This window comes from Pinus tabuliformis, chromosome 8, assembly GCF_031772625.1.
Source record: "Pinus tabuliformis cultivar Carrire ecotype Pingquan chromosome 8, CPIR1, whole genome shotgun sequence".
Classification (NCBI taxonomy): Eukaryota; Viridiplantae; Streptophyta; class Pinopsida; order Pinales; family Pinaceae; genus Pinus; species Pinus tabuliformis.
In genome coordinates, this window is record NC_142294.1 from 1,906,661,896 (window position 1) to 1,906,678,919 (window position 17,024).

The 17,024-nt window shown below is 35.4% G+C and overlaps 1 protein-coding gene across 1 annotated transcript; it reads right to left on the bottom strand.

Annotated features, from left to right (window-relative positions):
• Positions 1-562: 562 nt before the first annotated feature.
• LOC149244058 (uncharacterized) lies at positions 563-1,351 on the bottom strand. Its single transcript, XM_089371394.1, has one exon. The coding sequence runs from the start codon at positions 1,349-1,351 to the stop codon at positions 563-565; it is 789 nt and encodes a 262-aa protein (XP_089227520.1).
• Positions 1,352-17,024: the final 15,673 nt, after the last annotated feature.

A 17,024-nucleotide genomic window follows, 5' to 3' on the forward strand; every position in this document is an offset into this window, starting at 1 on the left:
AGGTTGCATTCCATGCTGGGTGCATTCTTTTGTTGCATCTTGATTCTTCTACTGCGTTTACTATGTCTTTTTTCATAAAGCTCCATGTTTCTTGAAAGAACTCTGCTGTAAATCCATCCGGGCCGGGGGCTTTGTTTTTGGCCATTGTCTTTACTACGTCCTCTACCTCTTTCTAAGTGATTACCCTTAGGAGAGCCATGTTTTTTTCCCTGTTTACCTTTTTTGGGATGTATTAACTTATCTTTGCTATCTCCTCTTGTTTGTTACTTTGCGGCTATGTCAGTATGCCTTTGAAATGCTGGATTAGGAGATTTTCCATTTCCTCTTTCTGGGTTATCCTGTTACCTTGGTTGTTTTTTAGGGAGAAAATTCTATTCTGCTGCCTATGTTGCTGCATTGCTCTGTGGAAGAATTTCGTGTTCCTTTCCCCCTCTTTTAACCATTGTACTCTTGAATTTTTTCTCCATAGAATTTCCTCTTGTTTTATTCTTTCCTCCAATTTGGTTAACACCCCTCCTTCTTCTTGCACGAGCTCCTCTGTTCCCCCTTCTTCTATTATTTTCTATTGCATCCTTTTCATTTCTATTTGGAGTTGTTCTTGGTCTTTTTGTATGTTGCCAAATTCTTCTCTGTTCCAAGTCTTAATTTTGCTTTTTAACTCCTTAAGTCTCAATTGGAGCATATGCATCTTATTCTTGCCTTGTATTTCCTCTTCATTGTTCTGCCACCAGTTTTCCATCTTTTCTATGAGCGTTGGGTCTCTTAGCCAGAAGGCTTCAAACCTGAATGATTTGTGTTGGTTTTGATTGTTCATAGCAATTTCAAGTTTTATCGGCCAGTGGTTTGATCCTTGGCATGGTAGGATAGTTGCTTCATAGAATATATCTTTCCCAAGAAATTGTTCTGTTACTAAGAACCTATCCAATCTGGAGGCTATCTTCCTGCTACCTCCTCTTCTATTATTCCAGGTATATTTTCCATTGATAGTGTTTATATCAATCAATTGTAGGGCTGTCTGGGTTTCCCTAAATCTCTCCATATCTGCATCCTCCCGTTGCAGTCCGCCTTTCTTTTCCGTTGTGGTGGTGATCATATTAAAATCTCCTGCTATCACCCACAATTTTTCTGTGTGCAGGTTACCCAGTCGATGCAACTGTGTTAGGAAGGCCTCTCTTTCCATCGGTATGTGAGGCCCATACACCGCTGATACTAGGAACCATTCTTTATGTCCTATCATTCTGAATCTCCCTGAGAGAATCCTCTTCATTCCTATCCATAAGTCAACCATGACTTCTGCTGGATTCCACAAGATTGCAATACCCCCTGCACTCCCTTTTGAATCCAATGTCATGCTTTCATAAGTGGGCTTGATTTTTTTTAGAATTTCCTTCATTTCCCCCCTCATTATTTTTGTTTCTTGAAGCAACATAATTTGAGGTTTTAATTTTTTGATCCTTTCTGCCAGGTACCTTTGCTTACCCTTGCTGTTAAGCCCTCTTATATTCCATGATGTGATAATCATAGGGAAGGTTGGGTAGTTTGTTGGAAGACGGCTGAGAGCGGCACTACTCATCCTGTATTGACTAACATTTCTCCCATTACTTGAATTGATTCCTGTAGGTTCTTTCTTGCTCGTTTTTTTCCCTCCTTTCACTTTGCTTTGTTGTTCTTGGCTATTGTCATGTTGTATTCCTAATTGCTCATTCATCCCTGTAGATCCTTGCTCCTGTTTTTCTTTGTATTTTTGGAATATTTCCTTGTATAATTTTTTATCCTCTTCTGGGATAAACCTCTCATCCAGGTTTCGCCACTTATCCAGTAGTTTCCTTAGAATTTCCTCTTCTACTGTTGGGTTTTCCACTTTATTTATGTCCATTTCCATTACTTCATTCTCCTGGTTTTCCTCCTTTTCTTTTCTCCCCTTTTCTCTGTTTCTCCTTTAGCTTTCTGCTTGTTGCTATTGGCATCCTGATTTGTTCTACCTTCTTGTTCTGGTTCCTCTTGGTAGTCCATACCTCGGGTTTCTTCATCTTCTTCTTCTGTCTGCAGTATTTCGAACTTGTTTGTCTCTTTTGCTTTGGTTGGTTGTTCTTTTCTACCTTCCTTAGGGGTTTCCTTGGTAGGTCGTTTCTTGGGTTTGATTTCTTGAAACCCCTCATTGTCTTCTGTGGTTTTCCGCTGTTGCTTAGTCTTTCTTTCCTCTTCCTCTGCATTTAATGGGCATTCCTTGAAGAGGTTTCCATATTCATGACATTTTCTGCATCTAAAAGGTATGTGTTTGTAATCCAAAGCCTGCTGCTAGACCTCTTCATGATATTCTAGTTCTACTATGCCTGGTATAGGGTTTGCAATGTTCATATAAGCACATATTCTTGCATACGAGGTATATCTTCCACTTTTAGTTGATTCCGCTATCTTTACAAAGCTACCTATGCTGTTCCCTATTCCTTCCAGTATTTCTAGGTCCCAAAAATCCATAGGTAGTCCAAACAATTTGACCCATGCAGACGCTGCTAGGAATTTCTCCTTATCCGGATTATAGCATTCCTCCCAATACCTCATAAATAGACCTGCATTGTTATGGAAATATGGGCCATTTTCAAAAACTTTTTCTTTGTCTTGCAGGTTTGAGAAGATTACCGTAAAGAATCCTCGTGCGCCTAGCTTCAGTTCTATGTGGCCGCGTGGCTGCCATTTATGTTGGATCCATCTTGTCAGTTCTTTCTCTAACGGCCAGACACCAATAAACTTGCATATCATTGCATGGTCTTTCATGTAGCTTTTGTACCTTTCAAGTTTGTTCATTGGGATAACAAACCTCGTTTTTTCCGCTGCGCATGGCAGACATTTACCTTTACTCCCTGCTTTCCATCGTGCTCCCAGTACTGGTCCCGGTGTCCTTTGTTCATCCTCCATTTTGCTATTACTTGTTCCTTCTCCCGCTGTTGCGTCTCTGTAGGAGGGGATCTCTCCCCTTCTAGTCCCCTCTGCCATTTCTGAGCCGCCTGTCCTGTTCTTTTCGTGCCTATACGCTTGTTTTCGAGGTGTTCCGTGCCACCTACCTCATGGCCACAAGGTCATTAGGGTTGCAGAGCTCCAAGAATCCCTCATCGTTTCGAGTTAAAGAAGTATTCTTATAATGCTATTGACATCTAGATTATGAGCCAACAAAGATCCATCTTAAATTTCATATCTACCAAGCACTAATAGTAATCAAATCTCTCAAGATGGAAACCTCATTTTGAGTGCAAAAATTGAGAAAATATTTACACCTCAAGATATTTTATTCTTCTCAACACTTGGTAGATCCAAAGTTAAGATGGAACTATCTTGGTTCTTGATAATATTATTTATATTTATATAAATTTCACATCTCTAGCCCCATGGGTTAGCTCAATTGGTCGAGTTCTTGTCGCTAAAATCACCTCGCTATTGGAAGGCCACGTGGTTAATTGTCATCAACACCTTCAAGGTTATGCTATGTAAATGAGCCAATCATATGTGATCCTTTTAGGTGGATCTATCGGGATATTTCCTCAGGAAAAAAATTCACACACACACATTCTTATGTTTTAAACCCTAATAATATATATAGTTACATGCGTTATAAATTTTTAAATTTAACATTTTATTGTGATATGCATAACATTGATGATATAGATAAATAGATAGATAATTTAGGATAAAAGTTAAGTTCTAAAATATAATGGTCATAAATATGAATTCTCTCTCTCTACACACACACATTTCTATATTTAGAAATATTTATATTTTTAATTATATGTTTATCAATTAAATTTATTAAGTTTTTATATGGTTATTACTAATAGATGAAATGGCTTTTTTGTCTATAATCTTACAATACAATTTCGAGTAATATTGTGATTTCTTGTTTTTTAAAATGCATAAATGGATTCAACACCCTAAAAAGCCCGTGACACTCAAATTTTGTAGATTAAACCACTTAAACTCACGATTCTTAAAAATATCTACCAAATTTAGGGAAAATTTGACCTGAAAATGTGCTTAGAAAATGGTCATTTCATATATTTGTTAGACTATGCAGTGATTAATTATATGCTTTGACATATGAATCATTATTATTTAAATTTATTTTAATGTGATATGCATATTATGATTTTTTCCTAGTGAAAATTGTTTGTAATTTTATTAATAAAAGCACAATTACAATGTAACAAATTGAATCAAATGGATATATTATTTTTATTATTTTTGTACTTTTTTATTACTTTTTTTTTTTTTTTTAAGTGAGTGGGTATTATGCTTTATTATTATTATTATTATTTGTTGCTATAGTGCTTCATTTTATGAACGCTACAACATATTAAGTCAACATTTAAATGTTTAAACTCATTTATGGACACTACAACATCTCCCCCATACTTGGTTGTAAAGCACCTGTTGGTGCAACTAGTTGAGCTTACTTATAACATTTTTGGAATGTTGGAATGAACTAAGACTCATATTGAAATAAAAAGGTAATGAATGATATTGGGATTGTGATGAAATTATGATTATGTTAACAATGACAATGTGTTAAGATCTTATGTAATTGAAGTGAACTTATGCCGAGAAAAAAGTTTAATTTATCAAACTTATATAAATTTCTTTTTTCATGATCTAGATGTAGCAACTACAATTTAACCTAGTAATGGATTTTGCATGCATGTGTAATTATTTTTTGAGAATCTACAACATTGGTTCTTTCTAGACTTGTGTTTGTTGGAAAGTAGAAGAAAATATAATGATGTTTTCATTTATATAGTGTCGAGTAATAAGGGTGCTACAATGAATAAGGTAATGGATCTCAAGCTAACATAACGGTTGATTGGTTGTACAATGAGTGTGTGTGTTTACCTTGGCCTCCCATTCCTCTGTTGGATATTTTCATGCCATTCACCAAATTTTCCATCTTGGAACCATTTCTACAAAGTTAAATTCTCCTCTCCTCTTATGCGTTATCTTAAATATGTTGTGAGGTTATAATTCGTATTCCAATAGGGGGGATTATGTGATGTACATATCACGATCCTCATGTCAAATGGGGGTGTATTTGATGGTATATGTCATGATTGACAACTTGGAATCATTTCTTCAACTTGAAAATCTCCTCTCCTCTTATGCATTATCACACATATGTTGTGAAGTTATAAGTCTTAAAATACCATAATCCTTATACTAATGGGAGTGTCCACATAGGTACTGATCCTCCCATTAAAATAATGGTTGATTGATTGAAGGATAAATATGTGTGCTTTCTCAACCCCACTTATGTTCTTCTTATTGGGATGTGTTTGCATGTGTGTGAACCATAATCAATGAATAATAAAATAAGATAATAAACATTCGGATACACCATGTTCAATGCCATGGAATTGTTTCAGTATAAAATATCCTTTCCTCTTTTGTTTTATCTCACATTGGTTGTGATGTCTTGTCCATAGTAACATATTAATCTCATCATATCACAATCTTTATGACAATATTGGAAGTGTCCATAAAGGTAATGTTCCTCTTTTTAACAAAATGCTTGATTTCTTGCAAGATAAATATGTGTGTTTGCTCACCCTCCCCCTCCTATTTGGAACATGGTGTGTGTGTGTGTATGTGAATATTAAAGTATGATAATAAACAATGGTGTTAATATATAGGGATTACTATGCAATAAAGCCACTTTCTGGCTTTAGAATATGTTACTTTTTCGTTAAAAGTGATTTATCCCACATCCATAAGTGGAAATAGTTTGCTTAGTGAATAATGATATATTAGGAGGTTAACTCTTTTGTAATAAATTACTAATTATTCATTGATGATATCATATTGGGTTAGCGTGAGTATCTTCCTTTGTGTTTATTTTTGTGACTCTATCTAGGTTTTCTTCATTCAATGATCTAGCTCGTTTTGTAATAAATAATATATGTTGTGTTTAGTACATTGGAATTGTTTTTATGAATTTAAAATATCATCCCTTCTTCCCCCCTACTTGTTTTAATTGAGGTCGAGTTCAATATTGACCCTATCATCATGTAGGGACAAATTTGTATATAACAAGAGTTAGCATAAAGTTGGTCGTGCAAGCATGCAAATTTACATGTGGTTATTTATGTTAAGGTCAATACCAACCTTGTCATCATGCAAGGACACAATTTTGTGTATAGTAAGAGTTGGCATAAAGTTGGTTATGCAAACATGCAACTTTACATGTGGTAAGAGTAAAGGTAGAGTCAAACATGTGGTCTACGTGATGAAGTCACACCTTTATTATTGAATGAAAAAGCATTATATGGTTATCTTTGATGTGGCCAAGCACCATTAGAAGATGATAATGATGGTTTGGGACCCATAGTTATTAATGAGACAACCTAATTGATAAGTTGGTGCTCAAAGTTCAAGGATGATGGCCCTTAAGATAATATAACCATACTTGAAAAAAAAACAATTATTTTAACAATAACTCCTTATTTTTTATTGGAGTTGGACAATCTTGTGGAATGTGTCACTTTGGAGAGACTTTGGTAAAACCATACTAAATGTATTGAGTATTGACCCTATAATAATCACAATAAGTTTTCATTGATACATTTCTAGATTGTATTCTAGTTGACATTTTTTCCCATGTTACATGCCCAAGGAAAATCCTTGAGTACTTCCCCTTATTTCAAGGACGGTACCCAAGGCAAACCCCAGATTCTTTAGAGCATAAGGTCAATCAACGAAAAGGTTGGAAGCCATTACAACAATATACTAAATATGAGTCCAACATGTCACGTATGGGAATTAAACCTATGTGGGGAGGATAACAACAATTCCTCCCAACCATCCTTAAAGAACATTGACTTTGAGTTAAGAATGAAGGATTCATGCTCTTCTCTCCATGTGGTGGCTAGGGCTTGGCCCTAGGTGGACCCGCCCCATCTTTTGAGCAACTATCCACCTCTCTGTTTAGCTATGGTAGCTCTTGGAGTTTCACCAAGGAAGGATAAAGCCTCTTTTGGCATTGAGCTGGCTCATCTTCCTTGGTATTGCCCTCTTCTTTGAAGGATGATTCAATGTGTGTGTCCTCTGTCTTTGGCTTGGTTGTCTCACACTCTCTCAGACCTAGTTTTTGCTCCATAACATTGGCTTCGTATAGGATGGTTGATTTCAGGAAAGTTTCTATTAAATTTGGTAATTCCCCTCTTTCATTTAGATATGTGCTAAATTTGGGTTCTTGTTCTAGTTCTTCTCCCCGTCTGGTTTTGTTGGTGTAGGAAGCCTCAAAAATCACAATCCTATTTGGATTTCTCAAAAAAGGTTTAGTTTGTATATTAAATCGTCTCTAACCAAGAGTAGCTGATTTATATCTTTAGATTCTAGAGAACTAGAAACCCTTTCTCCTTGATGATTTAAATATCTATCCTATGGCTCATGGGTTTTTTACTGTGATTTTTGATAATCTTGAAGACCAAAATTTTGTTTTTAACAATGGACCTTGGTTTTGGGGAAGCGTGAGGCTATTTATGTAACCTTGTACCCCCTATTTTAACCCTCTTTTTGCTACAATTTCCTCTCCTCCAATTTGGGTCAAGCTTCCAAATCTACCCCTGCATACGTGGAAATTTTCAACACTAAAAAACATTGGGATGTTAGTTTTTGTAGCATAAGATGTGTTCTAGCCTTGAAATTTTGTGGAGAGGATATAATTCATGAGATCTCCAAAACCCAGAAATAGTTTTTGGAAATTCCACCTAGAAATGACTTAATTAGACTATTAACCAGTTTTTAGATATTTCCTAAGTCTAAACTTAGGGAATATGGTTATGGCAAGAATCATTTAGAAACACACATAGATCGATCTAGAGATGATCCTAGCTATCGATTATGTTTTGATCTTGGTTGTTGGTGCTCCAACAAAGGATTATAAGAGGAGGTAGATGGGGTGATGGAGAACATACTTCAAGAGTTCGATTTTTGAGCAGATCGATTTCCAAAGTAGCAGTAGTCAGTTGCTTGAGAGAGAGATAGAGATCGAAGCAGTGTGATAGGGGTAGGGATCGTGAGTCTGGAGGAAATGTTTCCAGATCCAGAGAGGCAGCAACAAGAGGGTCGAGTTATCCTAGAGAGGCAGCACAAAGGCTCTACGTAGTAGCTTCAACTAGGTAGATTGATTTGCTGGTGGGAAAAATCGTTCTCAGTTCCAAAGTTGGGGAAGAGGTTCCAGAAGATCAAAGAGACAATTTCCTTAGTAAATGGAGGAAAAAAGACTTCATCAGAGGCAGTTTCGAGCCACACGTTTGGGAGACAACGCAAAGGTAGTGCAGAAGGGCTCACGCTAGGGTTTGGAAGACCCGTTTTCTGAAGGCAAGTCATGCCAGAGATTGCTTATGGGAGAAGGGAAATTCCCTTCAGTATTTTGTCTAGATTTTCTTGCTGTGGATTGCTAGTTTCAGACATCCAGATTGTACTCAGATTTTCATTGCTGTGTAATAATAAAACCCTCAGCTGTTGCATCAATTTTCCCAAGTTGGGTTTTTTTGGGGACTTTTATCTAAAAACAATTGTGTTAATTTTATGTGTGTGTGCTAGCATTTCTTAGTTTCTAGCACATTATTTTTCCACAATGTTTTATTTGTGAAGGTTGCAGTGTGTTTATTTTGGTATTTGTCGTAGCAGATAAATTGTTAAATTATTAGGAGAAATAATACCAGTTACTGCAATGGGATTCCAGTTTTGGAATTTTCACATGGTATCAGAGCGCAGTTGATCAACTGGAGAGCTGAGAGGCGAAAATAAGGAATTTCACTACTCAGTGTGGGTAGCAGGCCGAAATTTCCAACAACAGTGCAATAGTTTGCCAGAGAGACCAAGTTTCTTGAGGAAGACCGATTTTTATTTATTTATTTATTTTTATTTTTTTGAGAAAGGGGCAGAAAAATTCAATCCTTCCATATTAGGTGATTCTAGAGGCAGAGGGAGCAACTCATATTTTTCATTGGGAAGATCTCCAGCTAGACGCAATGGCTTTTGCAGTAGTTCGCTAGAGCAGAGCCAGTGTCGGGTGGAAGAGAGAATAGCGCACACAGAGGGAAAAATTACCTCAGGGAACTTCTAGCCTCAAGAAGTTCGATTTTTCTTTGCAGATCAATAGTCATTGTGAGCAGATCTTCTCACTCGAGAAGGGAGTGTGAATAACATAACAGTAGCTGAGTAGAAAGAAAGAGGAAGTTTTCGAAAGTTCATTGAGATGGTCATTGTTGGGCTTCGAGGTCAGGACAGGTTGGATGGAGCTTCTAACTACATCATCTAGAAGGAAAGGATGTCCTTCCATCTAGATGAATATGGCCTGAAAGCCTACATTGATGTGGTGGTAGCAATTCCCATGGATGCAAATAACTTGAAAGAGTACAAGAAGGAGATGGCATAGGAGAAACGGTTTATCCTAGATGGAGTCGAGGATCATGTTGTTTCACATATATCTAGCGAAGATACTGCCAAGAAGATGTGGGATGCTCTGGCCATGTTGTATTAGGGTACTTCCGAGCAGTGGAAGATGTACCTCGAGGAGAAGCCGAGGCTCATCCAGATGCAGAAGCAGGAAGGCATAAACCCCTTCCTCACCAGGATTCAGGAGGTCTGAGACCAATTTTTAGTTGTTGGGGTAATGCCTCAACCCATATAGCTAGTGAAATTGGCACTCAATAGTGTCTCCAAGGATTGACAGGTCTTTGTCCAAAGCATATTGGATAGATACAAGTTACCAGACTAGGAAAGGATATGGGATAACTTGCAACAGGAGGAATTGAGGTGAGCTCTTCTAAAGAACTCCATCAATGGCAATAATAGTAGACAAAAGCAGGTGAAGGAGGAGGAGAATGTGGCCCTCGCATTAAAGGGTCCCAGTTAAGGATAGGGGGAGCAGAGGAAGAAGAAGAAAGATATATCGAAGGTCGAGTGCTTTAGATGTGGTGAGCTTGGTCACTACAGTACCCAGTGTACTCTTAGGAAGAAGGACAAGGAGGAGAAGAAGGACTAATAGAAAGCTTCAACAGAGATCGATAGGCTTTCCTCCATGCTGGAGGAAGACTTCGCGATGATGGCAACCATAACTCCAGGAGTGAGGTGGGGCAACTTGGTGTTATAGCCCTAGAGTGCTACAGTTGGGCAGGATCCTTAGGGAGTCCACATCATGGATCAATACCTTGCTATGAGAGCCCATAATATTCACTAGCGAGATGGATCAGTGATAGTTGATGCAATCATATGCCAGAGTGATAGTTGCAGAGACTAGTAGCAGTCATATGTTGGCGAGCGCAATGCAGAGTTGGCAACAGTGCAGTTGGCATAGTGTAGATTCAACAATAATGCAAATTCTTCAGTGACAGTGTAGATACTAGCAATAGTGAGAGACTCGAGTGACAAATGAATTATACTAATCATAGTTGATTCAATATTTTGGATGTTTTTCAGTTGCAAATGTTGTTGTTGCAACAACAACAGATGAGAGGGTTTTGCAATGCAGATGTAGTGTTGCAAGCAGTATGGCAGTGTCATCACAAATGTAGCATATATCAGAGTTGTGCAATGGTTGGTGGGCAGTATGGCCAGACATCAACATCATGACAGGAGATGATGCAGAGGCAGGGTGTTGTGGCAGGGTGTGCAACACCAAAACACATTCCTTGCTAAGAGGGAGTGTTAGTTTTTGTAGAATCAGATGTGTTCTATCCTTGAAATTTTGTGGAGAGGATAAGATACATGAGATATCCAAAACCTAGAAATCGTTTCTGAAAATTTCGCCTAGAAATGAATTAATTAGATTATTAACCAATTTTTAAATATTTCCTAAGTCTAAACTTAGGGAATATGGTTAATTAATCAGTATTAATTAAGTCAAGGTGAGAATCATCTAGAAACACACACAGATCGATCCAGATATGATCCTAACCATCAATTATGTTTTAATCTTAGCCGTTGGTGTTGCAAAAGAGGATTATAAGAGGAGGTCGATGTGGTGATGGATAACATACTTCAACAATTCGATTTATGAGGAAATCGATTTCCAGAGTAGTAGCACTCAGTTGTCAGAGAGAGAGTTAGAGATCGAAGAAGTGTGAGAGGGGGAGGGACAATGAGTTCAAAGGAAATATTTCTAGATCCGGAGAGGAAACAACAAGAGGGTTGAGTTATCCCAGAGAGGCAGCGTAGAGGCTCTACACAGTAGCTTCAGTTAGGTAGATCAATTTTCTGGTGAGAAAAGTCCTTCTCAGTTTCAGAGGCTAGGAAAAGGTTTTAGAAGGCCGAAGAGATGATTTCCTCAACAGATGGAGGCATAACGAATTCATCAGAGGCAGTTTCAAGCCACACATGTTGGAGACAACATAAAGGCAGTGCAGAAGGCCTCACGCTGGGGTTTGGATGGCCTATTTTCTGAAGGCAAGTCATGCTGGAGATTGCCTGTGGGAGAAGGGAAATTCCCTTTAGTGTTTTGTCCAGATTTTCTTGCTGTGGATTTCTAGTTTCAGGTATCTAAATTGTACTCAGATTTTCATTGCTGCATAATAATAAAATCCTCAACTACTACACCGATTTTCCCAAGTTGGGTTTTTTTGGGGACTTTTGTCCAAAAACAATTGTGCTAATTTTATGTGTGTGTGTGCTAGCATTTCTCAGTTTCCAACGCATTATTTTTCTGCAGTATTTTATTTGTGAAGGTTGAAGTGTATTTATTTCAATATTTTCCGTAACAGATAAATTGTTAAATCAATTAACAATTAGGAGAAATAATACCAATTGCTGCAATAGAATTCCAGTTTTGGAATTTTCACCAGGAACACAATTCAAGTTTTCCAATGCTGAAGCCTAAAAACCAAGATTATCTTAATCCGTCTTATGCAAGTATTTGTTTTGAGATAGACTGCAGTAAGGGTTCCCCAACAAAACTTAATTTGAATAACTTTGGTTATTTATGGGTTCAAAAGTTAAACTATGAAAACATCTCCTTTTGTTGCCGCACATGTTATGAAAAAGGGTACGCAATCAAAATCTACCTAGGAAAAACTAAGAGAAACGCCAAGTTGCATAATAAGACAACCCGGAAGGGTAGTAGAAGGTCCATTTGGTTGAAAGGTGCACGACGAGAACAATTCACATTCTAAAAGGAAGAAAATCTTCAGGATAAGGAAGAGGAAAAGAAAATAACAATTGACAAGCAAAAGAAGGATGAGGGACTTAAAGAGACTTAGAAAGAAGAAAAGCATGAAGCAAAGGACAAACAAAAAATCAAGGAATTCAAAGGAAAATCTCCAGAACCAGTTTCATATGAGGATCATGCTAAAAAAAAACCTAAGAAAAATGGATTTCCTCTTTCTTCTTCTCAAAATATGTGTGTCCATTCTTGGGCAGATTAGGATGAAGAAGAAGTCTCATCAAGGAAGCAAAAAGATGTAGTGGTAAGTATAGACCATTCACAGACATGCGTCCCCCTATAAACCCCTAGAAACACCAGATAACTCAGGATGGATCCAAGTTCGAAAAAAGGCGAAAAATATTTTGCCAAGAAAAATGAGAAGTCAGTCGAAACTTAAGCTGACAAATAGTTAAGAATGAGATTTAAATGTATTTGGATTTTAGGGGTTTTCTGGATAATTTATAGTTGATTTGTAAGTCATATTTTTATTTTGCGGAACTCTCACTGGAGGAATTGGATTGAGCCTTCGTGCTCAGTCCTAGTTTCTCAAGGAATTTTGGTAATCCTCACATTTTGGAAGAATTGTATTGTTTATGGGCTAGTTCCTATTCTTTTTTAATATAATTTTAAATACCTGTTTCTATTTAAAAAAACAATAATTCCTCCCAACCACCCAACATGAACCTTATTCAACAAGTATTCTAATTAACACATGGAGAAAATCAAACAAACAAAAACATTTAATAGTAATATAAAAGGTCATAAATAATATTTAATAACTTTTACAAACCACTTTCTTAGTGTACACTTTCAAAATGATTATCAATTTACACTCATTATGGGGGATTAACACATAGTGAGTTCACAAAAGCTATGCACTTGCTAGATAGATGTACAAAGTTGACAACCTCTCTTACCCAATGATAGAGTAGGTTGTTGTACTATGATTATGGGGAGATGAGATTTGCGATTTCTCACTGTTATGTATATATATATATATATATATATATATATATATATATATATAAATAGTAAAAATAATATAAATAATAGTAGATATAAACAATGATTAATTAACTAATAATTAGTAGAGAAGAGGCATGTCCCTACAGATGTGGTTGTTCTTGAAAGGGTACTTACATGACTATATCTACAGGAACCTCACTCTCAATTGTATTATCATCATTCTTATTCATATATTTTAATATATAATCTTGTATCTCAAGGGAGATTTACATATTCCAAGTCTTCTAGAGTATTTAGCTTAGAGAACGAACTTTGTTCATTCCATTTGGTATCAAAGCAGTTCGATCCTTTGGCCGCTTCACCGCTACACAAGGCTCGTTCTATGATCCAGGTCTTTGGCCATTGAAATTTGTCAAATTCATTGTTGTTCAGTGTTTCGCTACAATTTGGAGTTTCTTCATCTCGCCATTAGGATTTTGGTCATATATATATATATATATACCCTAAATAAATAAAGAAAGAAAAAAAGAGAAGAAATACATAAAAAAAGAGATCTGAAAGTAAATAAATTAGTATATATATATATATATAACAAAAAAAATACTAAAAGAAAGAAAATAAAAAATAAGAAGACTATTGTATTAAAAAAATCAAAATCAAAAGTTATTTTATAAAAAATATATACTAAAAAATAAAAAAAAAATATTATTAAAAAATAAAAAAGATAAAAACTATATTAAAAATAAAAAAGATAAAAACTATATTAAAAATTATATATATATATATATATATATATATATAGATCTCTCTCTCTCTCTCTCTCTCAGAGACAGATACGTATATATATATATAGATCTCTCTCTCTCTCTCTCTCAGATAGATCTCTCTCTCTCTCTCTCTCTCTCTCTCAGATATATATATATATATATATATATATATATATATATAAACAAAACAACTACACCTTCCACTTCGCAGCTGTCGCTGCCGCCAACATCCCACCTTCCTGATTGCGCTCCACCACTGTAGTCATTGCTGCCTCCTTTCACCCACAGTGGCCACAAAACCTTGACCTTGCCTCCACCTTACGACCACTACCCCTCTACACTGTCGTGTGATTGCCACCACACACTGTTAACCGTATGCTACCATACTCTATCGAAAGAAAGAAAGAAGAAGGAAAGTGTTTTAACATCCACGAGGCTAAAGATAGCCTATGGGACAGATTATTTCTTCATATGCTTGATGTATTTGGCCTTTTTCTGTGAAGCTTCAAAATAAATGCTCCTATCTTCTCGACAAACCCTTCACTAAATAGATTTTCCGGAAGAACAAAAAATGCATACTCTTTCCTCCCACACTTCCTTTGGTCTTTTCTAGCACCATGTTTCACAACGGAGTTGATGAGAATTAGTCCTTAACTGAGCAATAAGAATTACTATCTAATCACACAATAGAGACTATCATATCACCGCTAAAGTCTGATTTCTGTGTAGAGAAAAATCAGTTTCAAAAGGTTATACATTTGTTTTGTAACTCGATTCATATACCATTCCAATCACCAAAAGTCACAACCCTTAGAAGTTGTGGCTATGCATTGAGTTAACAATTTATTAAGTCACCCTATTCATAAATTATATTAATTTTTTTTTTTAAGTGATTGGCAGAATATTCAGCAGTGATAGCAAAACCATTATATATAAGGATTCATTAATAAAGTTTTGAAGGTTCTATATATAAAATAATTTTAAAAGTGTGAGTTAAAAGTTAAATTGAAGGTTTACCCAACCTTATAAGATCAAAGCTATTCAAAATATATCATTCATATATATATATATATATCTTCTATTCAAATGGGGATATTAAAAAAAATAAAAAATTCAAGTCATTAAAAGTTCAAGTGTTTAATTACGAAAGGGATTATTCAAAGCTATCCAACAGTTGAAGGGTATTAATATTAAAGGAAGGGTGAATTTGAAGAAGGTTCATCTCGACAAAGAAAAATTGAATCAATCACTGATGAGAAACAAATTGAGTCGAGGTCAGAAATGAAAGAGGGAATATTTCCTAAAACTTTTAGTATATTTGTCGGTGCGCTATTTAAAATCAAAAGGATCACTTGCGGGAAATGATGTTATCATCTTTATTGATCTTACTCAAAATAATAACCATGTTAGTACTAAATGTGCTAACTAGTTAGTGATTCTTGAATCAAATATAGTTGAAATGAATTTTGTGGACATAGGTGACAAGCAATACGACATAAGCATTCTACAACTAAGTGTTGGAGACTATACTTTTGTCTCACAATTCACCATTAAAACCTTATTTCGACAATACTCCTGGATCGAATCACTAGGATCTTTTATCCTAAATATGAAAAATAAGTTTTTGACATTTTCATACAAAAAGAAAAAAATAACATTACAAGATGCTACAGTGAAGCTAGAGTCTGTAACACCAGAAGATATGCAAGATATCAAAAAAATAATTTCTCAAGAAGGTAAAAAAGTAATACAAAATATGCAAAGGGAAATGACAAAATCACCACTGACAAAAATGAAAAAGTTACTTGCCTCAAAGACCACAAAATTTTTTTATTGACACAAATTAAGAAACTTAAAAATGACAAGGAAATATTGAAAAACAAACTAGAAGAACTCAATACAAAAAACATATCGAAGTCTTCAAACGTAGTTGACCAAGTTGAAGAAAGAGGAATGAATACTGATACAACCAATATCAGAATTCAAGAAAATGTCAATTGAAGGGAAAACATATTCAAATGTTGCAGTTCAGATGAGGAAAGACCCAAGTGAATATTCTATAACCAAATCGACGGCATCATAACCTGAAGTAAATCAAAATCTTGCCTCACATATGATAAGGGAAAGACAAACCAAAATAACTCCTTATCTACACCCAAATCCCAATAACAAACATCTCAATCAATTTACAAATTCGTATCACATAGGACATAAACAACAAAATTATGTTCCGAAGGAAAATGATGTCAACACAATCCAGTCTAACGATAACAAGTTATCTTAGTTATCAAGTAATTGCCAAGTCTCACAGAAGATTTATTTAGGATGGTCTGATCCCTTATTAGTGCAACATTTTTGTTTATCACTTAGAGTATCATATCATCTTGTTTTGACGAAGATGACAATTCCAAGACAAGAAGACATTCGAACAGAAAAAAGGGATCAAGCTTTTCATCAATAAGCGTTGAGGACAAAGCTTTTTTGAGGAGGAAGGCAATGTTATGTATAATATATATATATATATATATATATATAAACAGTAAAAACAATATAAATAATAATAGACATAAACAATGATTAATTAACTAATAAGTAGTAGGGAAGAGGCATGTCCCTACAAACATGGTCATTTGTGAAAGAGTACTTACCTTACCATATATACAAGACCTTCACTCTCAATTGTATCATCATCATTCTTATTCATACATTTTAGTATATACTTTTGTATCCTAAATAGAGATCTACATATTCCAAATCTTCTGGAATATTTAACTTGAAGAACGAACTTTATTCGTTCCACTCACATATCATTGAAATAACTAATAAAAAAAATACACTCAAAGTTGAAATAATATTCTTATAAAATATAATATAACATATGACATAATTTCTCAACATGGTGAGGGGGTGAGTTCTCTTTAGAGAAGACTCAAGTTCAAATTCTATGGGAGCAATGTTTAAGACTTAATAATGTTGAGTAAATACCATACAATGACTATGTTAATATAACATGGGGTGCATATCTCTTGAAAAATAAAAAATAAAACATTTATAATATAAAAGTGACATAATACATCATTTACATTTATAACAAATTATGCATA

Excerpts from the sequence above, each read along its gene's own strand:
- LOC149244058 (XM_089371394.1), bottom strand. The coding sequence starts at position 1,351 with ATGACATTGGATTCAAAAGGGAGTGCAGGGGGTATTGCAATCTTGTGG.